The 27,744-nt window shown below is 45.4% G+C and overlaps 4 protein-coding genes across 5 annotated transcripts; 2 read left to right on the top strand and 2 right to left on the bottom strand.

The window, feature by feature from the left end:
- The first annotated feature begins 2,520 nt into the window (after positions 1–2,520).
- On the top strand, positions 2,521–6,593 carry ikzf5 (IKAROS family zinc finger 5). The gene is made up of 2 exons (XM_076141730.1): positions 2,521–3,339; positions 3,758–6,593. Exons 1-2 carry the CDS (start codon positions 3,207–3,209, stop codon positions 4,879–4,881), a joined length of 1,257 nt encoding a protein of 418 aa, XP_075997845.1. The 5' UTR covers positions 2,521–3,206; the 3' UTR covers positions 4,882–6,593.
- Positions 6,594–7,037: 444 nt separating this feature from the next.
- cuzd1.1 (CUB and zona pellucida-like domains 1, tandem duplicate 1) lies at positions 7,038–14,686 on the bottom strand. Its single transcript, XM_076141687.1, has 18 exons — positions 14,644–14,686; positions 14,515–14,525; positions 14,245–14,403; positions 14,047–14,147; positions 13,306–13,584; positions 12,120–12,182; positions 11,962–12,028; positions 11,543–11,602; positions 11,352–11,445; positions 10,356–10,406; positions 10,180–10,278; positions 9,343–9,493; positions 9,007–9,224; positions 8,362–8,537; positions 8,019–8,249; positions 7,639–7,799; positions 7,305–7,549; positions 7,038–7,213 (listed from the first exon to the last, which is right to left on the bottom strand). The coding sequence occupies exons 1-18, from the start codon at positions 14,684–14,686 to the stop codon at positions 7,140–7,142; spliced, it is 2,283 nt and encodes a 760-aa protein (XP_075997802.1). The 3' UTR covers positions 7,038–7,139.
- Positions 14,687–16,986: 2,300 nt separating this feature from the next.
- Positions 16,987–22,047, top strand: agt (angiotensinogen). Of its 2 annotated transcripts, none has more exons than XM_076141728.1 (7): positions 16,987–17,096; positions 18,389–18,836; positions 19,002–19,368; positions 19,628–19,752; positions 19,891–20,039; positions 20,320–20,476; positions 20,556–22,047. In XM_076141728.1, exons 2-7 carry the CDS (start codon positions 18,417–18,419, stop codon positions 20,730–20,732), a joined length of 1,395 nt encoding a protein of 464 aa, XP_075997843.1. In that variant the 5' UTR covers positions 16,987–17,096; positions 18,389–18,416; the 3' UTR covers positions 20,733–22,047. The 2 variants fall into 2 exon arrangements, with proteins under 2 accessions (XP_075997843.1, XP_075997844.1); XM_076141729.1 differs by having other exon boundaries at positions 17,006–17,096; positions 18,392–18,836.
- cog2 (component of oligomeric golgi complex 2) lies at positions 22,046–27,523 on the bottom strand. The gene is made up of 18 exons (XM_076141727.1): positions 27,375–27,523; positions 27,038–27,199; positions 26,805–26,870; positions 26,638–26,718; positions 26,426–26,529; positions 26,074–26,179; positions 25,635–25,814; positions 25,379–25,503; positions 25,109–25,235; positions 24,857–24,996; positions 24,228–24,289; positions 23,964–24,115; positions 23,688–23,873; positions 23,480–23,552; positions 23,256–23,398; positions 22,974–23,113; positions 22,695–22,878; positions 22,046–22,597 (listed from the first exon to the last, which is right to left on the bottom strand). Exons 1-18 carry the CDS (start codon positions 27,429–27,431, stop codon positions 22,499–22,501), a joined length of 2,187 nt encoding a protein of 728 aa, XP_075997842.1. The 5' UTR covers positions 27,432–27,523; the 3' UTR covers positions 22,046–22,498.
- Between the last annotated feature and the right edge of the window lie 221 nt (positions 27,524–27,744).

Genomic DNA, 27,744 nt, shown 5'->3' with positions numbered 1-27,744 from the left:
TCTATCCTTTGTGCACGTGTAGCCGGCTCCAAGCCTCACCAATCAAGAGCGACACGCTGGCTTTATGAAAAGCCACTTGTTCCCTGCATAATTGGGGGGTCTCATTGCTGAGTTAAATGGGAAGGCGGGGGTGGAGGGAAGGGCAGTCTTGTTTGCCCATGTAAAGTGTGATCCAGATAATAGCATTCTCATCAAAGGCGGCAATTACATTCATTACAACGGCACAAGGCGCGCCTGCAAGGAAATTAAGTGGTGAGAGGAAAGAAAAGCTTAATATATACCTCCTTTATCCTATCCCCCACCTCTCAGTCCTTTTTCAAATGCTCCACGTGGAGCCGGAGGCCCCAAGAAAGAAACAGTCTCGGTAGAAGAAGAATAAATCTCGTCAAAGTCCCTCTTCACCTTTCTGCCTCCAAGAGGCTCCTGTCTGCCGTTACTATGGCTGCACTTGTCTGGGATTAAAAAGCTTTTCCAGGAGGGTAATCTCTAATGCAGCTTTTACACCGGCCCAACAAATGACACCAAGTCTTAAAAAACTGCTCAAGACCTTCTCTAAATTAAATTCCAATTTCTTTCAGCAGAGGGGGAGCAAATGAATTGCCTCGTGTCGCGTTAAACCACAAACAGCCTGTAAATCAAGCAGTTAAGAGGAGAAGGGAACCTTTTCATTCAGGCCTTTTAAAAGGGAATTAGAGCAAGTGGATAACACTGCAACCTTCCAAAAGACAGGTGCTGTCCCAGGCTCTGTCCCTATACGTGAGGCAGTGTGTAAATCCAAACAAGCTCTTTTAATTCTCAGTTTTCACATCAAACCTTTACGAGACTTTAAGAATATGAGAAACACACAGAGCAAGCAGAGCGTCAGCACAGCATCACAGGGTATAAATGCTTCAATAGGGCTTATTAGACTATTACCTGCTCTCTGTCTCATTAATACACACTCCCTGCCCTTTTACATTACAGCTTAATACATCATGCTGTGTCATGTCATTAACACAAAATTAAATTTGACCAATTAATCCCATTAAGTATTTTTAGGCTTAATAAATCCATCTTTTTTAAATCAAAAGCCACATCACTTCACACTGTTGGGAGATGTTTTGCATAATAAATCTCCAAATAATAAATAGTGGTATTTTTTTGTAATGATTTATCTGAGAGAAATTCAAAACAAAAGAGTAGAGAGATGTGTGTCTCTTCTCATGCCGACAAATCATTGTGGCTGTGTGTAAATTATTCAAAAGGATCTGGCCCCAGTGGAAACCTGAGCATAATTAAATTGCAATAAAATAACATTAGTGTGGACAGGCTGTTAGAAGGTGATGTAATTGGCTGCTCCCGCGGTCATGGTTCAACTGAAGAGGTCGACTGTCATGTCTTCCACTGATCCCTCGCCGCGTATCGTCCCAGGGGACTGTCAGCGGACACAAGCAAGACTCGCCGTCCTGTCCCTCAGTGGCTCAAGTCTGTACACAAAGTGGAGCGGAGCCATAATTTGGGAAACCTTGATGAGTTTGATCAATGCTGTGGGTAAAAGATTTCATTTGAACTGTAATAGCCAATCATGTCTTAGAGTGGAAGTATCAGATGTGTGACATGAGCGGATGAAGCTGAGGGTTTCATCAATGGGACAAGTGCGCCATCTAGTGTTTAGATGTGGAACTGTGTAAAATAGATAGATGGACAGATGGATAGAGGAGAAGCTGTGACGCTGTAAAGAGATACAGCAGCCTCACTCCTCTTGGTCGTTTGTCTTCTCCTCCTCAGTGGTTTTCTTACAACTTTGACACAAATGGAGGAACGTGATCTATGCCCAAGCACGCACAGGTTAATTATTGATTGTGGTAAAACATGAATGAGCCAATAGCTTTTCAAAAGCATTTGCTTCATGTACATAACTGCAAGCCGTACATCAGAACACACGTCGTCTCACATTTGTGACAAAGGGATATCAGATGACTCTCTGAGCAGGAACACGGACGGGAGGGTTTCAAAGTCACGCTTTTGGAAGAAGGGAATGTCACTGAGAGAATGAGATAAAGACAGATGAGTCAAATGAAACACGCATCAGCAAAAGCCAAAGACCAGCAACACAACTTTAAAATACTTGTTACTGCTTCTGTGTAATGTTAGTTTGCAGGCGTTTGGAAGAATTTGTATATAAACTTTGATACTTCATTAACTCAAGATGTGACATTTTCGCAGTTTTGTTCAGTGACCGTGTTTGCAGTCTTCATCCTTCTGGCCCTCCAGCTGCCTCTACTTGTCCCCAGCTTGTGGACCCTCTGCAGGTACGGCTCCACCTGCCTGCCACCTGTCCAATCAAAATAAGGTCATGCTTCAGCCAGTTGTCATTATGTATCCAGATTAAAGTTTGAAGAGGGTTCCTTGGTGAGTTACTCGTAAAAGACTTCTTCAGGACACTTAAAGAAATTGACTCTTACTCTTAGAAGAATAAAAACCAATAGCTGGACCCAGTCCCAGTAATATAAACTCTGATCAATGGCTTCTATTGCACAGCTACATGTCGTTTTCGGTCACTAGGAACCTTGTGTGGTGCGTTTGTTGCTCCTCCAGCGGGACGACATTCGTGGTTGCACGTCTGAACTTTCACCCCTCAAACTAGCTCTTTTTTATGGTTTGTTTATATATTTTCTAGACTGGAATTTCGCGTCAGCTGTGGCGAACGGGTTAACGGAGGAACAAGTAAAAGAGAAACCAACAGCCTCCTCTCTCCAAAGTGTACACTTGGTGTCTGGTTAGCCTGCGGGGCGGAGAGATGCTGCCTCCCTCCCAGCTAAGCTACCGTTAGCTTTGTGGCGTAGCGTCGGTAACAACATGACGACGAGGAGCACAAACGCGGCGTAGGAGCGACCGAGCTACCGCCGCCTGTTGCCCGCACCACCGCCATCTCGGCGTTCACTCAGTCCGCGTGTCTGCTAAGCGACTTTAAAACGAACACGGTTACGATTAATCGACTACTCCTTTTAGAGGTGCGTTCAAAGTGCTCGAAAACCCGTAAACACCAGCGATATTCTCGGTTTTATCTCTTGTAATGTCTGTGATTTCATCAGCAGACCGTGCCACGGTGTGTGATCGGTGTGTTGTATCGTCGGCCTTGTTCTCCAGCGTCCTCGCGTGTAAACATGAGCAGTGAATAAGGTGAAGGTTCCATTCTAGCGTCAGACATCAGCTCGAGTCTCTCAATGGGGGAGGAGAAGCCGGACACGCTGGACTTTGTGAAGGACTTCCAGGAGTATCTGAGCCAGCAGACCCAACATGTCAACATGATCTCAGGCTCCGTCAGCGGCGTGAAGGAGGCGGATGAGCTGCCAGCAGGTGATTCATCTTATTTACTGTTTACAGATCCACCATGACACCCAGCAGCTCACACTGTATGGGAACTTCATTCTCTAGTGTTAAAATAATAATAATAATTATAATAATATTCTGTATTACTGTAAACAATCCTTTTCTATAACCAGATGACACATTTAGGCACATTCATGTGTGTGATTTTTACCACAATGGTGTGACAGTTTGTTCAATCACAGCTTTCATTGAAGTTACTTCACTCTCAATGTCGCATGTTAACTGTTGGAAAATAAGTCTTGGTTGTTTTAAGTCTTAGTCATTTAAAAACACGATGTCCTCGGCACACTACAGATGTGTTGCATGATGAAAGTTACATTACCATTTAATCATGATGCTTCCCAGTTTGTGCATAAATGCTGATCCCAGATGTTTGTGTGTGCAGACTGCAGTCAGAATGGTCTGGACCACCCCTCAGTGGACATGTCCCTGGAGGACAGCTCAGGGATCCTGGTTGATGGCTTTGAGAGAACCTATGATGGAAAGCTCAAGTGTCGATACTGCAACTACGCCACGAGAGGCACAGCTCGACTCATTGAGCACATCCGCATTCACACGGGGGAGAAACCTCACCGCTGCCACCTGTGTCCCTTTGCCTCAGCCTACGAGCGCCACCTGGAGGCTCACATGCGATCTCACACAGGAGAGAAACCTTATAAGTGTGAGCTGTGCTCATTCCGCTGCAGCGATCGCAGTAATTTGTCACACCACCGCCGGCGACGTCACAAACTGTTGCCCATGAAGGGCGCTCGCTCACTTTCCCATAAAAAGATGCTGAGCGTCCTGCAGAAGAAGGCAAGCTCTCTGGGCTACGGCCGCAGGCTCCTTATCAACTTCAACCCTCCTTCTATGGTGGTGCATAAGCCTGACAGCATCAACGACTTCTCCCATGAGCTGCCTCACCTACGCCAAGAGACTTATGAGAACCAGAGTGGGGCAAGTGAGGAAGGGATCTCTACAAATCCAAATCACCATGATATGGTCATGGAAAACCCCCTCAACCAGCTGTCTACTCTGGCAGGCCAGCTGGCCAGCCTCCCCTCTGACTCTCGGATCCAGACTCAACCTCCCATGTCTCCTGGAGCCGAGTCCATAGTAGATGAGAAACCCTTCCTCATCCAGCAGCCTCACCCTGCTACAGCTCCTGTGGCTGTTCCAGCCAACATAGCCTCCTCTTCCCCCATCACACCAGAGCCCCGAGCTCCTCCCCACAGCCATTGCAGCCCTGGAGGGGGACCCTGCAGTGAGCACAGCGGCCACACTAGTACCCCAAGCATCACTAACAGCCAACCCAGCACTCCGGCGCCAGGCCTCTCTGCCCCGCTCCAGGACCCCCACGCTCTACATCACTGCCAACACTGTGACATCTACTTCCCTGACAACGTCCTGTACACCATCCACATGGGGTGTCATGGCTACGAGAACCCCTTCCAGTGCAACATCTGCGGGCACAAGTGCAAGAGCAAATACGACTTTGCCTGCCACTTTGCCCGGGGGCAGCATAAGTGATGATGAAGGAGGGAAGCGTTGACGGGACCGTTGGAGGGCAGAGCCTGGGTTTAGTGATTCCAGAGTCTTTTAATTTATTGATTCCTCACTTGGCATCGATGTAGCCTAGCCATGGAAAGTCATGTAAACATGACACTTTAATAACAACATGAAATGTCAACATTCAGATGAGTTAAGTTTGTATATTTTAAAGTCCATTCAGGCGTAGAATAAAAGAACTGTAGTTCTGAGTATAAATACACATCAATATAAAGAGTTTAACAGTGTTTTCTACGGGTTGAGAATTTATTAGTTGTAGTCGTGGTCACATTTCTATGAATTATCAGAAGGATTACGCTTGTCTTCATAGTTGGCTAGAATATATTCCATTGGTTCATTTTAATGCACAAAGGTACTAAAGTCACTTTTCTTTCTTTTACCATTGGTTTGTTACAGTGGTCTTTCCGCTCCAGCATATGAGATCAAATTGGCGATATGTTTAACCAGCTAGAACTGTGGATGGCATGTGTTGATAGTTTAACTCTGACAGTGATGAATAGTTAGCAGATCACTGATTGGCTGCAGTAACGGTACTTGCTGTATCTCAACCAAGTCTTCAGTTCACTAACTTGGTTTCATGCCACACCAAGTTGCTCAGATGAATGCATGTTTCTTTAGAACTATAAAAATGCAAATATCTACTTTTGGACAGCACTTCAATACATTCTCAACCCTGGTGGAGCTCCGTATATCTAATCACTGCTGAGATTATAGACACATAACAGAAACTGTTCACATATGGTGATGTAACTTGAATCTTGTTAAAATAATTTCAGTGCATTACTCATTTCTTTGCAGTGCCTAATATACTCACTTTCTTGTGTGTCCTAGATTAAAAGGACTGTTTGAAGATAAATGGATATTTTTGGTATAACAGTCATTGTCTTACAGTAATGGATGGGCCAGGACCACAGAGGGATTTTGGCCAAGGTACTTTTCAATGGTAGCCATGATTTTGCCAAAATTCAGCTCCACATTTGCTGCTAAGTAACTCTGGATGGAGTGCCAGCTGTATTTGATCCTCTCCTCAACGTGGCGTCCATAGAGAAGCCTGGCCAAATCTTCCGTCAGTGGTTTTGTTCTTGCTCGTAGTGCAACTTCCTTAACCAGCGTCATGGCAACTGGACTTATTATCCTAAAAGGGTATTGCATTTCCTTTTAAACACATTGTGTCACATTCTGACCTTTTGATATTGTATCTTGTCACTTTGATATCCAGTATCTGTGTGTGTGTAGAGCAGAATCACCATGTCTTGTGTCTCCTGTGAACAGTTTTGTTCAGAATTGCCACGTAGCACCAGGGATGCCAGGTTTGAGCCTTCATGTGATCACACACTTTATCTTACGGATCCCAGTGCTTTTCTGAATATTTACTAAGTATTGTATTCTGAGTGGTTGGTTAGATGTTCTGTGTCAAATGTGAAATCATGTTACAGTGAAGTTTGCTACTTTAGCAGGATTGTTCTTTCTGCTGGACACTGTTGTCTGTTGCTTAGCAACATGTGTGGAGAACATGGTTACTGTTTTAGGACTTCAATGACTGCCTTATGTTTTCTCAGCGTGTCATAGGTAATGTTGAATGTTGATGCGATCACTCCCTTTGGGATGGAAAATCAGTTTATTGTGAGATGGATTAATCTAACTAATTTATAAGTAAAGTGTTTTCCTACGCAGCAATGTTTTGTATTTTTATTTCACCTCTGCACTCTGTTTGTGCTCAGGAACAGAACCAATACCGCCATGTTTTGCTCCAGATTAGTCACTTAGTACAGTTCCCTTTGGCCTGTAAACAGTTTGTGAAGTTTGTTTACAAAAAACACAAACCTTTGCAGTGTGTATGCAAATGAACCAAGGCTCTGATTGACTGTCTCTAAAACACTGCTATCCACCGACAGTAATGTGGCGTCCAAGCACCATTCAAGTAAAAGGCTATACTAGAACACCAGATTGAAGACATTTCAAAAATGGACTAATTGTAGGCCATTTATTTAAACAGGCCAGACAAACACAACGTGATGGTAAGTGTCATTTTCAGACTCTCTTCTGGACTCCTTTGTGTCATATTGGTGATGTAATGAAATACAGAAACACAGATTGTCTTTTAACGATGCTTTTAATCAGGTTGATAATGAATCTTGAAAAGGTAAGATTTGTGATTGGGTACCACCATGAAGAAAGTGGCAAAAGCTCCAATGATTGGAGAAGAGGCTTGAATCAGATCATCCAAGTATCTTGTTAAGAATCTGCTTATCCTTAACCTCCTTTTTCTGAGCACCTCCAAGTTTTTTAGGTTCTGAGAAAAGGAAGCAGTGCAATGTCAGTAGAAGTAATATATGATTAAACTTCCATTATTGGGATGAAAGGAGATACAAGTGGTGACTGACCCTTGAGTTGGATGGGACCCAAGACCAGTGTTTGGCTGTCATGTCCTGTCCCCAGGTCTCTGGCTACACGGCTGTGGCAGCCCTGGCGACAGCGGGAGTTGTAGTCAGACCGTGAGCACATGATGACCTTGCACTGAAGGAACACCTTCTCAGTGGCTCGCAGGAACTGGAAGGCCCTGAATCTGAAACGGCTGTAACTAGTGGTCCCAGAGGAATAGGAGTAGTAGGTGCTGTCCCTCGCACATCTAAACACAGAAGTTGGGTCATTTCCATTGTCAACGCCGTTTACTTACTTACCTTTATTTAATGGTTCTTTTCAAAGGTGTCATCTTACCCATTTCGAATGAGGTCGTATGTTCTTGTGTGGAAATTGTCGTGGAAGGGGGAGGCCACACAGGTGTCAAGGAAGACCACTAGGTTGCTGTCAGACCGCCTCAAGTTCACTTGAACATACAGGTTCTGGTTGAGAGTCACCTCGTATGGGGCTTGAGTCACCTGATGGAAGGTAAGATTGGAAAAAAGACGTTTTCCTATTAAATGTGCAAGATGTTAAACTACATTTCTGCGACTAGGGGAACCTTGTCAAGTCAATTTTATTTGTATAGCCCAATTTAAAATTTCTGACCCCGCCCAAAGCTCACTAGAAAGACGAGGAAAAACTCCAGAGAAAACCTTTATGATTAAGGAAGAAACCTCTTGAAAGGCTTTTCACACCTGGTAGTAGAAGCTGCTGGAGGTGTAGAAGGCCATCTGGGCATGGAATCTGCCTGTGCCTATAATGCTGTCGTTTTGCACGTGATGGGCGATGTACATGATTTCGGCCGTCGCGTCTGGCGCCATCCGACAGGCCACATTCAGCTTTAAGAAAGACTGTCGTGTGATCTCGCCAATATGGGTGGGGTAGGCCCGCACGGCGTTGCTGTACACAACGCTGCCCTGTTTGTACTGTTTCAAGTAGAAGACAATGGACAACAGTCACATCTCTTGACTCTCTCAGTAACTTGTTTGACAATTATGAAAAAGTGTGGTGTTTTCCAGAAGAACGCCGGTTGTGTACCTCTCTTAGAGTTCGACAACTGTTAATTGGGAAACGGAAGATCACTTGTGAGCTGGTGACGGAGGGTCTGCAGTGCTCGTCATCCAAGTACATATTGTGTCCGCTGTACCCATGAGAGTTCAGGTAGGACCTCTGGATCACGATGCTCATGTAGTCTGCGGAACAGTTCACTTGGCCTGACAAAAACATGTTTAAAGACTTTAACTAGAGCTCCACTGACTTTAAGGACAACCGAGGGGAGATGTATGTAGACAATTGAGCTTTGTTAACAGAAGAGATCTAAGGTGTGAGGATGTACTCAACAAAGACTTTTACATTAAACTCCTAAACTATTATACCTAAATATAACTATTGCATGAGGCATTATGTTTCCTTGTATTGTTCTTTGTTCTCTCCTCTGCCATGTGCTTTGTCACCTGGAGAACGTCCTTAAAAGGTTTTCCTGTCATTGTTTCTGGACATTGGCTGTTGTGTCGCTCTACCTGCACCTATGAATATTTGTCTTGGTTGCCATTGCATTAGTAGATGCTGCTAGTTAGTTTAATGTCCGGACTACCGTTTAACACATAATATAATGATGCCAAATCTCAGATCTGAATATCTTTATACACCTTACGCTCTCGAATAATTATATTAAGATATTACCGGAACTTGGTGGCAGAGAACTTATGAAATCAGCCTTGAATCCACGGCCAACCACACTGCTATCAGTCCGGAACCGCACTGTCAGGTAGTTGGAAGACGATTTGAAGGAAGTCACAGAGGAATTCATAGAGTTGTAGCACACTGTCCCCAGGTATCTTGAATGCACAGATGGTCCATCGTAGACTTGGATATAGTCACAACCACAACACGTCTCCAACCTATGTGAGAAACACAAAACTCAGAATATATCCATGGAAGTTGATGATATTAATGAGATAATACATGAGTTCTTTATTTGTACCATTTCTATTTCTGATAAAGATCAAGATCACTCACTGCAGGTACGTAAATGACAGGAAGACTGTTTCATCATGAGAGGCTCTGAGCTGCCAGACACAGTTCATGTTGTCCTGGTAGTAGTTGGGGTGGTTGGGGCTGGTGAGCACCCCAGAACCAGAGAGGGAACCGCCACAGGATGACGCTGAGGCTGAGCAACACAACAGGATTCAGTCATCTGCGTATTTGTGTAACTTTTTTTGCAACAGGTTTATGTTTACAGTCATAAATCATAATACAAATTACAATCATAAATAAAGAAGTACCTGTGGTTGTGTATGGTGGATATGTAGTGTACTGTGGGCAGTAATCTGTGTGATGAGTGGAAAAAAAACAAGCATTGCATTTTCGAATTTTGGTGGAATTTCTGAATTGTACGGAGCAGGCAGTGGCTTTTTCGTGGTACTCACTATAGAAGTCAGGGCAACAGTTGCCCTGGTATTGACAAGAACTTGCACAGGAGCAGTTTCCCAAGTTATATCCACAGTAGTTGCGACAGGAGCGCGGAGCTGGAAGATATGCAAGGATATTTAATGCATTACATCTTTAATAAGTAACGACGTCAATGATAGGATCGCTTATGAAGAAATACCTGTGGTTGGGGGTGGCGCAGTTGGGCATTGCCCTGTGTGATGAAAAAAAGAAGACAGGAAATAAAGCCGTCATTTTGTTTCTATTCTGTTCTTGCTGTGAGGTAAATACTTTCAGACAGCCTCCATTTATTCTGTCATCACAAACAACAAATACAAGGGCACCGTGTCTTCATCGTCAATTTGACAGCCTAAGCGACACACAGAGCCCGTTTGGCGCTGTTCATTTGTCAGACTTGGCACTTACAGGTGTAGTCATAGCAACAGTTGCCATAGTTTTGACAAGAGCTTCTACAGGAGCAGCTTCCAAAGTCGTATCCACACCTCTGACGACATGACGCCTGACCTGGGAAGAAGAGGAGGCCAATTAATAACAGTTAAATAACAATGAAGTAACGCATATGCCCTGAGATAATTACATACTTGTGGTGGTAGTGGGGGTTGGTCGTCCCGTAGTAACCACTGGACAGTAATCTGAGAAATGAATGATAGAACACAAACAGATGCATTAGTGGAGTTTCTATTGAGCTAAAATGGGGAATAGAAGCGTCGATGAAGAGGAAATTCTCAAAAGTGTCACTGGAAAAAGATTTGTGATTATGTGCTCGTTTCTGTTCATTCTGAAATGCGACATAGTGAATGGGATGTCTTTCAGCATGTTGATGTCATGTCGCTTTACATGTCACCGCCTATGTTTTGCACAAAGCGGGAATGGAAACGCGACTGCTGTTGTGATAAGAGCCGTAGATGAGATTTAGCCAAATCAAACGTGTGCCACCTGTGATTCACAAATGAACAGGGTACTTACTGTAGTAGTCATAGCAACAGTTGCCATTGTACCGGCAGGAAGAAGTGCAGGAACAGCTTCCCAAGTTGTATCCACACCTCTGACGACATGACGCCTGACCTTGGAGGAAGAGGAGGTCGTTGGTATTACAGCAATTAATAACAGTTAAATAACAATGAAGTAACGCATATGCCCTGAGATAATTACATACTTGTGGTGGATTGTGGTGGCCAATAAGTGGTGGGATGTGGTGTAGTAGTGGTGGTTGGTGGTCCCGTAGTAACCACTGGACAGTAATCTGAGAAATGAATGATAGAACACAAAGAGACGCATTAGTGGAGTTTCTATTGAGCTAAAATGGGGAATAGAAGCGTCGATGAAGAGGAAATTCTCAAAAGTGTCACTGGAAAAAGATTTGTGATTATGTGCTCGTTTCTGTTCATTCTGAAATGCGACATAGTGAATGGGATGTCTTTCAGCATGTTGATGTCATGTCGCTTTACATGTCACTGCCTATGTTTTGCACAAAGCCGGAATGGAAACGCGACCGCTGTTGTGATAAGAGTCGTAGATGAGAGTTAGCCAAATGAAACATGTGCCACCTGTGATTCACAAATGAACAGGGTACTTACTGTAGTAGTCATAGCAACAGTTGCCATTGTACCGGCAGGAAGAAGTGCAGGAACAGCTTCCAAAGTTGTATCCACACCTCTGACGACATGACGCCTGACCTGGGAGGAAGAGGAGGTCGTTGGTATTACAGCAATCTATCAACGGTTAAATAACAATGAAGTAACGCATATGCCCTGAGATAATTACATACTTGTGGTTTCTGGTGGCCAATAAGTGGTGGGATGTGGTGTCGCAGTAACTGGACAGTAACCTGAGAAATGAATGATAGAACACAAACAGATGCATTAGTGGAGTTTCTATTGAGCTAAAATTGGGAATGGAAGCGTCGATGAAGAGGAAATTCTCAAAAGTGTCACTGAAAAAAGGTTTGAGTTTTAGTGATTATGTGCTCGTTTCTGTTCATTCTGAAATGCGACATAGTGAATGGGATGTCTTTCAGCATGTTGATGTCATGTCGCTTTACATGTCACCGCCTATGTTTTGCACAAAGCCGGAATGGAAACGCGACCGCTGTTGTGATAAGAGCCGTAGATGAGAGTTAGCCAAATGAAACGTGTGCCACCTGTGATTCACTTACTGTAGTAGTCATAGCAACAGTTGCCATTGTACCGGCAGGAAGAAGTGCAGGAACAGCTTCCCAAGTTGTATCCACATCTCTGACGACATGACGCCTGACCTGGGAGGAAGAGGAGGTCGTTGGTATTACAGCAGTTAATAACAGTTAAATAACAATGAAGTAACGCATATGCCCTGAGATAATTACATACTTGTGGTGGTTTCTGGTGTAAGAGTGGTGGTTGGTCGTCCCGTAGTAACCACTGGACAGTAATCTGAGAAATGAATGATAGAACACAAAGAGACGCATTCGTGGAGTTTCTATTGAGCTAAAATGGGGAATAGAAGCGTCGATGAAGAGGAAATTCTCAAAAGTGTCACTGGAAAAAGATTTGTGATTATGTGCTCGTTTCTGTTCATTCTGAAATGCGACATAGTGAATGGGATGTCTTTCAGCATGTTGATGTCATGTCGCTTTACATGTCACGTCTATGTTTTGCACAAAGCCGGAATGGAAACGCGACTGCTGTTGTGATAAGAGTCGTAGATGAGAGTAAGCCAAATGAAACGTGTGCCACCTGTGATTCACAAATGAACAGGGTACTTACTGTAGTAGTCATAGCAACAGTTGCCATTGTACCGGCAGGAAGAAGTGCAGGAACAGCTTCCCAAGTTGTATCCACACCTCTGACGACATGACGCCTGACCTGGGAGGAAGAGGAGGTCGTTGGTATTACCGCAATCTATCAACGGTTGAATAACAATGAAGTAACGCATATGCCCTGAGATGATTCCATACTTGTGGTGGTTTCTGGTATAAGATTGGTGGCTGGTAGTGCTGTAGTAACCGCCGGACAGTAACCTGAGAAATGAATGATAGAACACAAACAGATGCATTAGTGGAGTTTCTATTGAGCTAAAATGGGGAATGGAAGCGTCGATGAAGAGGAAATTCTCAAAAGTGTCACTGAAAAAAGGTTTGAGTTTTAGTGATTATGTGCTCGTTTCTGTTCATTCTGAAATGCGACATAGTGAATGGGATGTCTTTCAGCATGTTGATGTCATGTCCCTTTACATGTCACCGCCTATGTTTTGCACAAAGCGGGAATGGAAACGCGACCGCTGTTGTGATAAGAGTCGTAGATGAGAGTTAGCCAAATGAAACATGTACCACCTGTGATTCACAAATGAACAGGGTACTTACTGTAGTAGTCATAGCAACAGTTGCCATTGTACCGGCAGGAAGAAGTGCAGGAACAGCTTCCCAGGTGCAAGCCACACCTCTGACGACACGAAGGTCGCTCTAGGAGAAAATGGGTTAATGACGTGACAATACTCAGTGAAGTTTATCTAGAAGTCTTTCATATTTGTGTTCCTGTGTCTGAAAGCTTTTCATACCTGTATATAGTGGTTCTGTTGGTGGTTGTGTTGGTGGTTGTGTTGGCGGTTCTGTCGGTGGTTGTGTTGGCGGTTCTGTTGGTGGTTGTGTTGGCGGTTCTGTTGGTGGTTGTGTTGGCGGTTCTGTTGGTGGTTGTGTTGGCGGTTCTGTCGGTGGTTGTGTTGGCGGTTCTGTCGGTGGTTGTGTTGGTGGTTCTGTTGGCGGGTGTGTTGGCGGTTCTGTTGGCGGGTGTGTTGGCGGTTCTGTTGGCGGTTCTGTTGGTGGCTCCCCGCAGTAATCTAGATGACAGAGTAAGGAAGATGAAATAATTGTTATGGTGTACTGACTGATGTATACTGCAGACAGCATGAATGTGCTACAGCATGAGAGAGAGCCTATTAATGCTGTTGATTCCTTCAATTGGGCACTCACGGTAGAAGAACACAAACAGATGCATTAGTGGAGTTTCTATTGAGCTAAAATGGAGAATGGAAGCGTCGATGAAGAGGAAATTCTCAGGGGTGTCAATGAAAAAAAGATTTGAGTTTTAGTGATTATGTGCTCGTTTCTGTTCATTCTGAAATGCGACATAGTGAATGGGATGTCTTTCAGCATGTTGATGTCATGTCGCTTTACATGTCACCGCCTATGTTTTGCACAGAGCCGGAATGGAAACGCGACCGCTGTTGTGATAAGAGTCGTAGATAAGAGTTAGCCAAATGAAACATGTGCCACCTGTGATTCACAAATGAACAGGATACTTACTGTAGTAGTCATAGCAACAGTTGCCATAGTACCGGCAGGAAGAAGTGCAGGAACAGCTTCCCAGGTGCATGCCACAGCTCTGACGACATGAAGGTCGCTCTAGGAGAAAATGGGTTAATGACGTTACAATACTCAGTGAAGTTTATCTAGAAGTCTTTCAGATTTGTGTTCCTATGTCTGAAAGCTTTTCATACCTGGATATGGTGGTTCTGTTGGCGGTTCTGTCGGTGGTTGTGTTGGCGGTTCTGTTGGTGGTTGTGTTGGCGGTTCTGTTGGTGGTTGTGTTGGTGGTTCTGTTGGTGGTTCTGTCGGTGGTTGTGTTTGCCATGATGGTGTTGTGTAGAAAGAAAGTGCTGGATTATAAGAACAAGAACAGGAAAATGTCAAGATTCAGGATTTGTTATGGTTACATGCATAAAACAATGCAGTTGGCCACAACATCACAGACAGTGAAATAGTTGTACTTTGACATATCCTTAGCACAGTCGAGTTAAAAGAAACGTTTAACAATTAAAGATTTCAAGCATGAAAGATAAATGGACATCATGTACACTTGTAAATACTTGAGACAAAAGAGAGACTTGAAGATTTACCTTGTGCGGTGATCGCACTGCAGAGAAACACCAGGGTCCACATGGTTGATCCTTCCTTTGTGTTCACCTCTCAACCTGCCTGAGATGCAAACCATGACAGCTTATATACCCTGCAGCACCCGAAGAGGCATAAAGTTTCAGACGTCATAATACACAAAAGTCCGCCTGTCGATTGCTGTGCATGAGAAAGCCACACTTGATTAACTATAATAAAGTCTACTCAAATATAATTATTGTGTGCCTCAAGGTTCAGGATGTGTTTTAAGGTGTTTGCTTAAGATATGTTTGATAGCCTGTTGTATGCAATTAGCAAAGAATAACAGAAAAGGCCTTTGTCCGGCTTGGCCCAGACATTCTACATTCTAGGCGTAAAAAAAGAGGTAGTTACAGCACCGCCTTTAGGCCAATCGGTATCAAAATGAAAGTTATTCCCTGGATCATGTCCAACCTGCCCACCAAGTCTTACTGAAATCTGTTGGTAAAGTTTTATAATATCTTACAGACAAGACAGAGATCTGCATGGTGGGGTTAGAAATCACCTTAAATGTGACCTCTAGTAACTCTGCCATGAACTATGTAACTGTAAAACTCATAACTAGTCTGATACTCTGCATACAACAACTCTCTCTTAGGAAGAAAGAAGATGGAACATTTTGGATTTATACTGTCTTTACATAAACACTAAACCTTAGTTTGAGCCATGAGGGTTGCTCATCACTCTAGACTGTGTGATAGTATTTAATAAAAGTTCATATTTCTCAGTGTTTTGGTTTGTAGCATCAGTTTTTCATGTTTTTGCAGAATTAGATACGCCATGAATCCCTTAAATATCTGTTATACAGTTAGTTGAGTGCAATTTGGCTTCTAGAATCACATTAGTGTTCAGTTTTACACAATGGCAACAGTTTGCTCACTTTATTACTTTTATGTTTAGAAAAGACAAAACCAGGGCCCTAAAGAACTTAACGTATCAGAATGTTCATCCTCCTGGTGAGAAAAAAACGGTTCCCCGCCCTGTTGGATCAGGTGTGTATGGAGGATTTCTCCTGTCATGTTCCCGGATTTCACCCTTTAGTCGCTGCTATGCGTAATAAAATGTCTTAGCAGCCATTGAAGAACAGCTGCACCCTGTTTGATCTTTTCCCAGGACACGTCAGGCTCATAGGCTCCTCTTACTTTAATTCTATAACTCGATTTATCAATCATATTACTCAATATCCTTTAAACTCTGAATGTGATAGTTCCATGGGGGAGAGAGAGAGAGACATATTTAGGGATAAGGACACACAGTCAGTGGACAAAGTACAGTGTTTTAGCGTATGAGCAGAAAAAAAAACACCCACTCAGAATGTAGTACAGTTCATAAATACACAAGGCACTGCAGTAATCTGAATTTACCACAATCTGGGTACTTAGAATGAAGTGATAATGCATGGAGGGCATGATACAAAATGATTCCAACCCTGGATATTCAGTTGGTTCCAAATCTTTACCCGAACTGTCATTTTAGGGAATGGTAGTTAAAATTTCAAGAAGTTCTTAATTAAACTTGTGATTTTACATTCTTTTGTCTCTGCTGTCATCTGTTTGAAGTATCAGCTGTGGTACATGGACCACAGTTTGAGAACCACCGGTCTAGTCTATACCCCTAAGTCTCCTGAGTAAGGTCCGCTAAAGTTAGGCTTTCAAGATTTTAATTTACACTAAGATCTGAGATTTGAGAGTGGAACATCCACAGAGGGGTTAAGAACCATATAGACATGTATAGTTAACGATGATTTGAATAAGTTGATCAACTATTAACTCTGCTTTACTTGCATGTCCTAAAGAAGCTCATAATCAAAGAACATTAAGATTCAAATATTATAATACTTTTATGATATGAATTAGTTCTGCCTTTGTGATACAATAAAACCCATTTCTCTTGTTTGTGCAGGACTTCAGTTGAATTCTTTGTTTTCGGAAATTTCCATCACCCCTTGACTGAGCAGCATTTTTAGACGGATGTGCAGAATTTAGGAACAGCACAAACATTTGTAATACATGGCGACATTTCAGTGAAAAGCTGGCAAACAAAAACAAGCTGGGCTTTTTCCACTGCTTCCCATCGCTCCTTTGTGGAAGTTGAGCCCCCTTTTCAACCCCCCCTACACTCCTACCCACTTTCCAGGACTTGATTACACCATCCTTCCTAAGTCAACATGTAGCCAGAACAGGGACATTGGGTGGTCTCCCTCTCTCCTCGCTGTCACATCTATTTATCTAACATGGTCGGTACAAAGCCAGCGGTGAGTCATGGCAGCAGAGCCCCTGACTCAATGCTGCTCTGGTTAATTAGTAACCAGAGTGGGAGATCTGCCGCTGGGCTGGCTTGTTTAAAGTGAGGGGAGCAGAGGAGAGACAAGCTCACTCAGCACCAGCCTCAGCAGCAGCAACAGCAGCACTCACACACGGTAAGAGCAAACATTACATTCACTCATTTGACTCATTGCCTTTTGATAGTGCAGAGCAGTGATTTTAAAACCTGAGTAGGGGGAAATGTTTGGGTTTAGAATCCTATATCTGATAGGACTGAGTGTGTTAGATTCTCCAGAGACACAATTTATATTCTGAATGTCTAAGCTGAACTTTGAGGGAAACTTGAGAAACCTCTCAGAAGACTTTTTCCTTGTTTTGTACTGGATAGTTTGGAGAGTTGGTAGTGAACATATGATCAGATAATCTGGCCGTGAATCTGTGACCTCTGTGATCAAGTCATCAGGTGCAGGCACGAAAACATTTCAGAGCGCTGGGGGTTTGTATTGATCGGGGGACCAAGGCCATGTCCTATGCTGCCTTGTCCAAACAGAGAAGACTTTGCTATTTGCTCATCTCCCCTGAGAGTCCACAGGTCCAACCTCCTGCTTATTCAGCCGAAGTCCCATCTTTGCATAACAGCACTTTAGGCAAATGACGCTCCTTCACAGATATGTAGGTCAGGTCAGCCTAAAGAGTTTATAGAGGAGAGGCAGAGGCATCAGGTGAACTTGAGAGCCCTGCCTGAATATGAGGACAACCACTATCTTCTGTCCTATCTATTTCTAATCGGTTATATGTTCACCCTAAGAGGAATTTGTTCTTATACCCATTCATATATAGTTATGGCTCTGGGTGAGTGAGTTTTGCAGTTGTTTCTAGTGACCACAGTCATAGACAGGCTGGTTTTAAAACGTGTAATTCACAGACAAATGTCCAAATTGAACTCGTGGATACTCTTATTGTCTCGGCGACTTCTGCGACAGAGGGTAGTGCCGACGCTCATTCATGGAGCAGCAGGAGAGAGAACAAACACACAAAGGGCAGTGAATCAATCACTGACACCGCCGCTCTGTGCCCAGTGTCTCTGCCAGCCAATCCTGTCGGGAGACGGGAAAACCAGATCCAGCCAGATTTCCAATGAAAGCAAGCGATGATTTGTTCAAAGACCCCAAAATACTCAGCACACTCACAACAATGTCATAACAAATACATGTTAAAAGTGTAATGACTCACAAGGGATATATTGGGCTTTTTGTTATTTGTCCTCATTCTTATAGAGGACTATAGAAGGATGTTTGTGTTGGACATAATTGAAGTTGCAAAACTGGAGGTTCAGGTCACCTCCTTTCCATCAACATGTAACACATTTGGACACCTCAAAGAGACAGTACCTAAGACTGTTTTCACTCTGTGTGCATTTGTCTTACACTAATTTTCTCCCTCGCAGAAGTTATCTCACAGAACCACGAGGTACAATGAAGAGACTGTGGTCCCCTCTTCTTCCTCTCGTCCTACTATGCTGCTGCCTCTCAGGAATCCACAGCAACCGCGTCTACGTTCACCCCTTCCACCTCTTTGCCGCCAAGAATGTCAGCTGTGAGACGCTGCAGACCAAGCCCACCAAACCCGTGGAGACGGTTCCTGTAGCGCCTCTTGATGTCGCCGTTGTGACACCGGACGCCAGGGACCTGTCGACCCAGGATGGGCAGAGGCAGAACAACACGGAGAGGACGGCGGTTCTGGCGGAGCTGCTGAACTCTCTCGGCCTGAGGATCTACCAGGAACTCAGCACAAAGCAGCAGGGGGCCAACACCCTCCTCTCTCCCGTCAACACCTATGGGTCCCTCGTTACGTTCTACCTGGGAGCCTCCAAGAAGACAGCGAACTCCTTCCAGGTCTTTGCCACTATTTGTCGCCATTCTTTATGATTTGTACCCGATTGCTCCACTGGAGCATCTCTGGGGTATCCATGCAACCAGAAGTAGCCAGGACGACATAGTGAAGGTGTAACTCTGAGCGATCTATCCGACTGACAAACATGTACGCTTCTCTCCCTGCAGCTTCTTCTGGGTCTGAGCAGTGGCACAGACCGAGACGACTGCGTGTTCTTCGTGGACGGGCACACGGTTCTGAAAACCCTGCAGAGCATCAAGTCTCTGGTGGACGACGCACCCAAGAATGAAATCAGCACGCAGCTGTGGGCCTTCACACGCCAGGACGCCCGTCTGTCAGAGGACTTTATTCAAGGCACGCAGGACTTTTCCGATGCGTCGTTCATCCGTGGTGTGGACTTCTCCTCGACTCAGCAGGCAGAGGAGCTGGTGAACAGCTTTGTGAACAAGACATCTGTGGAGGAGGTGGAGAGCATCTTCAAAGATCTGAACCCAAGCACCAACCTGCTGTACATCAGTTCCTTCAACTTCCAGGGTGGGTCTTGCGTGTCTCTTCCTTAGATTGACGTAAATTGAGTAGATTGAAGTATCCGCAGATGCAAATATGATTGAATGGAATCAGATCTGAATGAATTCTGAAACATGTTAACATCTAGTTCACTAGTTTCTGCAGGTGTCCATAGCTGTGTCTCCTTTCATTGGACGCATCCTCTGGTCATTTGAAGACCATTTACATTTAACAACAATGTTGAGATGTTAACAGCTGCTGGTGTTTCTTGTTTGTGACTGTGTAGGCAGCTGGAAGACAACCGCCCAACCACCCAAAACCTCTTTGCAGGAGTTTCATGTGGATGAAACAACCACAGTTATGGCTCCAGTGATGACCCACACTGGTGTGTTCTACCACCTGTATGATAAGGTACATCTGCAGTTTCATCATCCTAACTGCTTCATTTTGTATTTACACTAATGATCCTTGAACTGTTTGTGTTGGAGGTGATTCTGTTTGCTTTGGTCGCATCATTTAACGGTATCTTTGCTTTGTGTTACCATGAAGTTACGGCGGTGCACAATTGTGAGGCTGTCTTTGAGCAAGCAGACCTACATGTTGTTGGTCCTCCCTCATCAAGGAGTGTCCCTGAACGACATCGAGTCTAAGCTCCTCACTGACGTCATCTCCGGCTGGCACCACGGCCTGAGGGAGGGGTGAGTCTGCTCTGAACAAAACATTTTTGGGAAAGTTCCCTGCTCCATGATTACAGAAGTGCTTTGCCTGGTTGTGTGTGTCGTCTCATTGACTTCAGGTGAAAAGGCCTTAGTCAGTAACTGTCTATCAATCGCTCAGTCGGTCAATCAATAATGGTTTATCATATCAAAGTGGAGCATGCGTGCTTTTAGGGGACAAAGAGTCACGTGCCATTCCATTTCAACATCCTTTACAGCTCATAACCGCCTTGTGTCCTCGTGTCCTTGTGTCCTCCCACAGAGTGTTGACGCTTTCGGTGCCAAAGTTCTCCATGTCATCTACGTCTGACTTGCGTGACCTCCTGACAAACTTGGATCCAGAAATAGAGGCCAAACTTTTGGGCTCGCTGGCTGAATTCAACCGCCTGAGCAGCACTGAACCCTTCACCATTGATAAGGTAAAGGAAAACCAAACTCCACACGAAACAGGCTGTAGTTAAGTTTGTGCCCTTCACCGATGTCCCTTTGTCTTCTCAGGCCTACAACAAGGTGTTGTTTGAGCTGTCAGGAGAAGAGGGAGAACTTCCAAAGAACCAGGAGATCCCCAGCGGAGCCCTGGAACTGTCTATCAACCGGCCATTCCTCTTCTTTGTGGTGGAAGGTGATTCAAATGCCATTCTCATAATGGGCAAGATCACCAATCCTACACTCTAAAGCTCTACAGGTCCTTTACGTCCAACCAAACTGTCCAGCACACACACACACACACACGTCCCCCAACAGCCCAGCCCATCACACCACACACTTAAACGCTGTCAAGAGTCGAGTTGGGATCAATTTAACAGTATTTATGAAAACCTGTTGCTGTGAACTTTAAGCCGAGTTGTGTTCATGCTGACTGGTAAACTCGTAATTTGTTTCTTCTGTAAAATGTCTTCTAGCAGTGTTCTGTACAGTATTTGTCAGTAGCCTAGGTACAGTAACCGTGATTCTCTGTGACAAATGACTACCACATTGTATATTGTAACTAAGAGTTTATTTTTGTTTGCTGTTGTGATTGAAGTAAAAGTTTTGTTTCTCAGTATCGGTAAAATGTTTCAGATTCAATTCAGTCTCAGGGACGAAATCATTTCAATCACAATGTCGTCGTTGAGCAGTGAGCACTCGCCTGAACTGAATGGTGGAGTGAAGTTCACAAAATGTTTCTTCAACTGTCTGGGTTGAATGTAAAGGGATAGTCTGCTGATTTTACAAACTGTTTTACGGGCCATTTACGTGTGAATTAGGTTCTTTTTTTGGAAGCATTCTGGATCTATACGTGTCCGTTCAAAGCCCTATGGATGTGAATGACCTGAACATCTGCTCCCGTGTGTCATGTGTTCAGTGTATTACATCTGTTAATGAGCTAGATGCATAATGAACAAGAGTTATTATCTTTGAAGTCACTTGATAATTGTTCATCAACTGCATTCATTTGAACTGGGGTGATTTCTGTACATGTTTTAAATGTTCAGCACCCATCCGATCTTTTTCAACTTCCTGGTTATTTGTTATTTTCCGGTCTTTTTGGACCATAATGCATCACTCCGTTCAGGAGGTGCTCCTGGTTCTCAGGGTCCGACTCAGATTGCAGTTACAGTTTTTAGGTGAGAGCCAGCTGTTGGATGTGTGGTTTTCAGGCGTTTTCTGCCTTCAGACTGACTCAGCTGTGTCTCTGCTTAATTGGCTGCACCTGTTGTTTATAAGCAAATGGCAGCTTTAAAGGATTTGAGCTTTAACTGTCACTCAAACTGCTTTCACTTACTGTAAATCTTCAACATTCGGCAAAACCTTTCAGCAATCACAGCCGATTTCTTCAGGAAATGCATCTCTAGTCTACACACAGAATAAGCACTGAAACCCAAATTCTCATGGTTCATTACCACTTTATTCCATTATATCCATTATTATTCCATCCAAATGTACACATTTCACATTGTTGTGAATCAATCCTCTACCAGATAAACACGAACAAAGAGATTGGACTCTTTTTGATGCATTTGTGACACTTTGTCTGGTCTCATTTGATCCAATACAAAATTGATAGATTATATTGGACAGTGCATATCAAACAGAAACATCTTCAGTCCACCACATTATCGTTGTTTACACATGATCAGTGATCATTCCGTCTGATACAGGGCGTCAGATGAAACCTTGGTGAGTCTTAAAGCTCCAGCGTCGGATCAGGAGCCCTGAACGCTCCTCCCACATTCTCCAGTGTCTGCTGGGCCTCGACCACAACAGACTGAGACCCCAGCATGAAACATCAAAAGAACAGGGGACCAATCTGATTTATCCCAAACTCTTGTACTCTATGAAGAAGCTGAGATTATGAGCGAGTGTGTGAGATCAGGCACAGTGTGTTTGTTGCCTTTTCTTCACATCCCTTAGTGACCTGCAGGGGGCAATCCCAGCATGTCAGTGGGATCCAGTTCACTCTACTGGCTCTGCTCAGCGAGCTCCTTAGCCTCTTTCACCAGATCCATCAGAGTGGAGAACATGGAGATGTCGCTGGGCTGCAGGCCCATCTTCTGGATCTGAGACACAGAGGCACAGAAGCAGCGTTAAGAGAAAATGATCTTGTCGGTGCAGCTTTCATTTAAAACCCGACCCACATGTTGCGTCCCCACCCACCTGCTCTCCCAGGTACTCCACGTCCAGGGCCAGCTGCAGGCGGATCTTGCTGTCATCTGTGGGTCCACCGTTGGCCCCAGTAGTGGTCGTCGCGGTCGTGCCTTTCCTGGCCTGCTTCAGTCGCTTCAGACTCTCCTCCATCTTCCTCACCGAGCTCAGCACCTCAGCGATGGTCTCATAGTACCTGCAGACGGGAACAAAGGTGGACAATGTGGAGGCGGGGAAACATTACAGAGATCAAGCACTTGTGTGTGTGTGTGTGTGTGTGTGTGACCTCACCTCTGTGTGCAGTCACATAGTGCAACTCGCAGCCATTCTTGTGCCGTCGAGGGGTTAACGAGCCCCGTTGCGTCTGTCAGCAGCTGAAGTAACGGGCGTAAAGCGTTGTCCATGTACGCTGATGCGCGCGCGGGCACTTCCTGTCCAGCGAGGAAGCTAAAGGTTACGCCCAAGTATTTCATGTGCATGTGAACTCGTGCAGGTGCTGTCGATGTGCTGCGATGATGTAATGTGGGAGAAACAACTCTTGTGTGTGTGAGCACAGGCCGCGGCTTCACTGACCTTATTAGTCCTGCGGTAGAGGCGTGGAACCTCTGAGGCGCTCTTCAGGAAACGGCAGGAGCGCTCGGTCAGATGTTGAGTCATCCTGGTGTTGAGCGCCGGGACGCTGACGGACAGACGAGCCTTAGAGTCCGCTAGAGCGTCTGAAACACAAGGGGGCGCCAGTGAGTCTATCAGCAAATACATTTAGGGATGTAGATCTGTGTAAAGTCTCCACATCTTACCTTCCACAAGAGGGAAGTTTTGGAATCCAACGGCTTCTAACCTCAGTCGGACCAGTTCAGACAACTCTGGGATCTGAGAGCGACACAAAGCCAACAAGCAAGTACAGAAATATTAGTGCTTATATTCTAGTGTGTCGGTGGTCATGTGTGTATGTGTGTGTGTGTGTGTGTGTGTGTGTGTGTGTGTGTGTGAGAGAGAGAGAGAGACCTGCTCCTGTAGCTTCTGAATGTCGGCTGCGATGTAGACGAGCTGCTTGGTGGACAGCGAGGCCGGACTCCCGCTCTCGCTGCCGCCTTCGTCCAGCGACGTGCGGCTGGAGGTGGAGGAGGCGGAGCTCGGCAGCGGCCTGCTGGGCTCTTTGGGAGCCTCGGAGGGCGGAGCCTTAGTCAGCACCTGCAGGGCACAAACACAGAAAGAGGAGAATGTTAGTTTGGATTGTAGTGAACTCTTATTTTTGTGTAAATGCTCTGTATCCTTGGTTACCTCATCGAGGAAGCGTGCGTAGCGTGAGTAGAGCTGCAGCGTGAGCTTCCAGAAGCGATGAGCCAGAGGCGACAGGTAGACTTTGTCTGACCAGCACCTCATCAGGCAGGACCACAACACATCAGACACCTTCAGATGGTACACACTGCCCGCTGGACAACACACACACACACAAACCCATACCATGATGCTGTACTTGTATCCACCTCAGCCCATTATCAAGCGGATGGCGTGCTCTGTGTGTGTGTGGAGCTCTGTTCCTACCTGCTGCTCCCTCTAACCCGTCACTGATGGAGCTCTCCAGACTTCCTGCGATTTCCCTAAACCTGAGACGAGCACACAGGTAAAGAAGGACAGGTTACACACACACACACACACACACACACACACACACACACACAGACGGGACAATCGACAGTCTGCCAAGGTTCAGTGTTTATTCCCAATACGCTGACACACACACACATATTCTCTTCTCTCTCTTTACATTTTGCGTCTTGTCATCATTCATATGAAACCGCCATACATAAGCACTTTTCCTGAGACCCCCCCCCTACACACACACACACCTCCACCCCCCCACACACATGCAAATGCTGACAGGCTGAGTGATTCCAGTAAAGCTCTTAAAACCGATCATCTCCCCTTTCACTAATGTCTGATAACACACACACAAGCTGAGCGGTCAGATTCTAAAGGGTTAAAAGGTTTCCACCCATAAGTTCAGTCTAATGATCGCTTTGATGAAGGTTGAGTTAAGGTGTTTGACTGATGTTTAGATCACAGGACATTTAGTGTTTGAGTCCTGTAAGGAGGTGAAGCTGCTGGCTGGAGTGTGTGTGTGTGTGTGTGTGTGTGTGTGTGTGTGTGTGTGTTTCTGAGGCGCTGAGTACCGTAGTTGGAAGTAGACGGGGAGGTTCCATTTGTTGTGGAAGCTGGTGTAGGAGGGGTGAACTCTGAGCCGCCTCACGCTGGCCTGCGAGCTGCACTGACGCTCAAACCGCCGCACGAACTCCACGCTCGCACTGTAACGCTGAGGCAACACACACAGATGAGAAGAGATGAGACCGCAGAGCACCACAACAGAAGAAGAGGAAGAGGAGGAAGACCAGTCTGCTGTATTAGAGAGAGTAAAGTGGACGCACCTCGTAGAAAATGTCAGGGTTTCCAGGGTTGAAGAGGTAAGACATCCTCTCCTCGATCCCTCTGATCATCTCAGGCCACACAGAGTTCACCAAGAAGTCGTAACCTGGGACGAAGTCGGCTTTGTCACTGAGGAGAGAGAGAGAGAGAGAGAACATCAGCACACTGGTGACGCTTACTGGTGACCAAAGCGTTATCCTAGACTCATCTCTCCCTCTCTCTCTCTCTCTCTCTCTCTCTCTCTCTCTCTCTCTCTCTCCTCTAACACACACCTGGACACGGTTCCTCCTGTGACCTCTCTGAGGAGCCTGCAGTGGTGAGGAACAAACTCCAACAGCCTGGAGTACATCAGCTGGAGACCGTTGGGGTTGGACTTCACCACCTCCTCTACGATCACCTACAAGGCAGAAGAAGAAGGAGGAGGAGGAGGAGAGCTTTCAGAAAACTCACTCCAAAAACACACAGGAGCCCCCCCCCCCCCCCCCGCCCCAGACTAGTGTGTGTGTGTGTGTGTGTCCTGGTCCTGACCTGGTCCATGTAGGGCTTCACCAGCACCTGGCCCACCAGCGCCTCGGCGTCCCGCGTCTTGTCGATGGTGGCGTACGTCCTGAGGCAGTGGCGCACCATGTCCACGTTGGAGGTCTGCAGGCCTTCGATCATCAGGCCCTCCAGAGACTGCTGCAGCATGGAGGTGATGCCTGCGATACGCTGCCAGAGGAGACACACACACACACACACACACACCATACACACACACACACACACACACACAGTTAAACCCAGAGTATCTAAACTTTTATAACCATTAGAAAAAGTGAATCCGGGTGAAATCTTAAATCAATCTGCATCAACGTCTTTGCTGTTTGTCCATAAGGGGGAGGGACTAATCAGATTGAACTAGATTGATTGACAGATTGATTTCTGGGCTGTCGGAGCGATGGACCCGTCGTCACACACACACACACACCGGCCTGACTTTGTCCAGCAGCGGCATGCCTTTGCTCTGCACAGCGTGGAACTGCAGCTGGTTGAACTCTGTGGCTATCCTCTCCAAGATCTGACCTGAGGAAGGACTAGAGAGAGAGAGAGAGAGAGAGAGAGAGAGAGAGAGAGAGAGAGAGAGAGAGAGAGAGAGAGAGAGAGAGAGAGAGAGAGAGAGAGAGAGAGAGAGAGAGAGAGAGAGAGACACACACACACACACACACACAATGTTATGTGTGTGTCCGTTTGCTTCCACTTCCTCACTCTCAGCAGCTTTAGTTACGTTATTTCCTGCCAAGCGACTAACATTGTGTTTCTTGTTTTGTCTCATTTCCTACCTGCTGATCTCCAGAGAGCTGGATTCCTTGGAGTTCTGCGAGTTCAGGATCTTCTCGATCTTCTCCACCGACCGCACCACCTGGATCAGCCTCAACACACACGCCTGGAGGACACACACAGCTCACGTCAAACTCTGACAACCTGCGTCCAGCATTCAGGTGATGTGACAGAGAAGGAAAACAAGATGATCTGATATAGAGACGGGCAGGACCTTCTTCTTCTGCAGGTCGTCCTGTTTGGACAGCTGAGTGTCTATGGCCTCGATCACCTCGCTTACACACGACCGCAGGCTCTGCAACACACAACAGATCAGGTCAGATCACACTCATACATGCATAACTAGTATCAACACACGCACACACAAACACACACACGTACCATGACCTCCTCCCTTAGCTGTCCCAGCGGCACAGACAGCTGATTCAGAGCCTTGTCCATTCCCACCTGAGAGAGAGACAGACAGAGGGGACTGTTAAGTGTCCCAGCTAAATACTGCACCTTTGTTTGTTTTGTTACAGTTATGTGTCCATAAAGGCACAACGTCATCCGCATGGTGGATTAAGAAGTTAGGAGACTATAGAACCTTAAACACGATCATAATCCAGACTGACCAGGTTGGTGGAGAGGTTAACAAAGTCAGCGTAGTCCTTGTTGATGAGCTCCACCATGGCCGTCTTCAGCAGCTTGTAGTAGAGCTCCAGGTCCTCCCGCAGCTCCTCCAGCTGGACCTGCTTACGGCACTCCGACACAAACTGGTCCACGTCAAAGTCATCCTGCATAGGAAACACACACGGACACACACACACTCAAAAACAGACATGTACGCGATGGAACCGCAAAGGCACCAGTTGTGTTCACGGTCCCAGGTTTGAGGAGGAAAGATGAGTCGAATATTTGCTATAACAGCTTCGGCTCCGGTGTTAAAACGTGACTATGCGAGATTCTTACCTTCATAAAAACGTCTTTGTCGAAGCACAAAGAATCTGGACCCTTCGGTAGATTCATGTTGAGTTATAACGACACGATTAGAGTCCAGTCAGAGGGAGACGAAGCCTCCAGCTAGCTGCAGCAGGCACAGACGCTTCCGCAAACATGGCACGACACCAACGAGGAAGACGTCACGGCGGCAATGAGGCTGCAGCGACTCCCACAGGCGAGAAGGGGAATGGCAGAATATAGAAGAGATAGATAGATAGATAGATAGATAGATAGATAGATAGATAGATAGATAGATAGATAGATAGATAGATAGATAGATAGATAGATAGATAGATAGATAGATAGATAGATAAAGTGTGTGTGTGTGTGTGTGTGTGTC

The sequence above is a fragment of the Genypterus blacodes genome, unplaced genomic scaffold, assembly GCF_046128005.1.
Source record: "Genypterus blacodes isolate CSIRO-AG114 ecotype Tasmania unplaced genomic scaffold, CSIRO-AGI_Gbla_v1 ptg000020l_1, whole genome shotgun sequence".
NCBI classification, from domain to species: Eukaryota; Metazoa; Chordata; class Actinopteri; order Ophidiiformes; family Ophidiidae; genus Genypterus; species Genypterus blacodes.
This window is presented reverse-complemented; position numbering and strand designations above follow the sequence as displayed.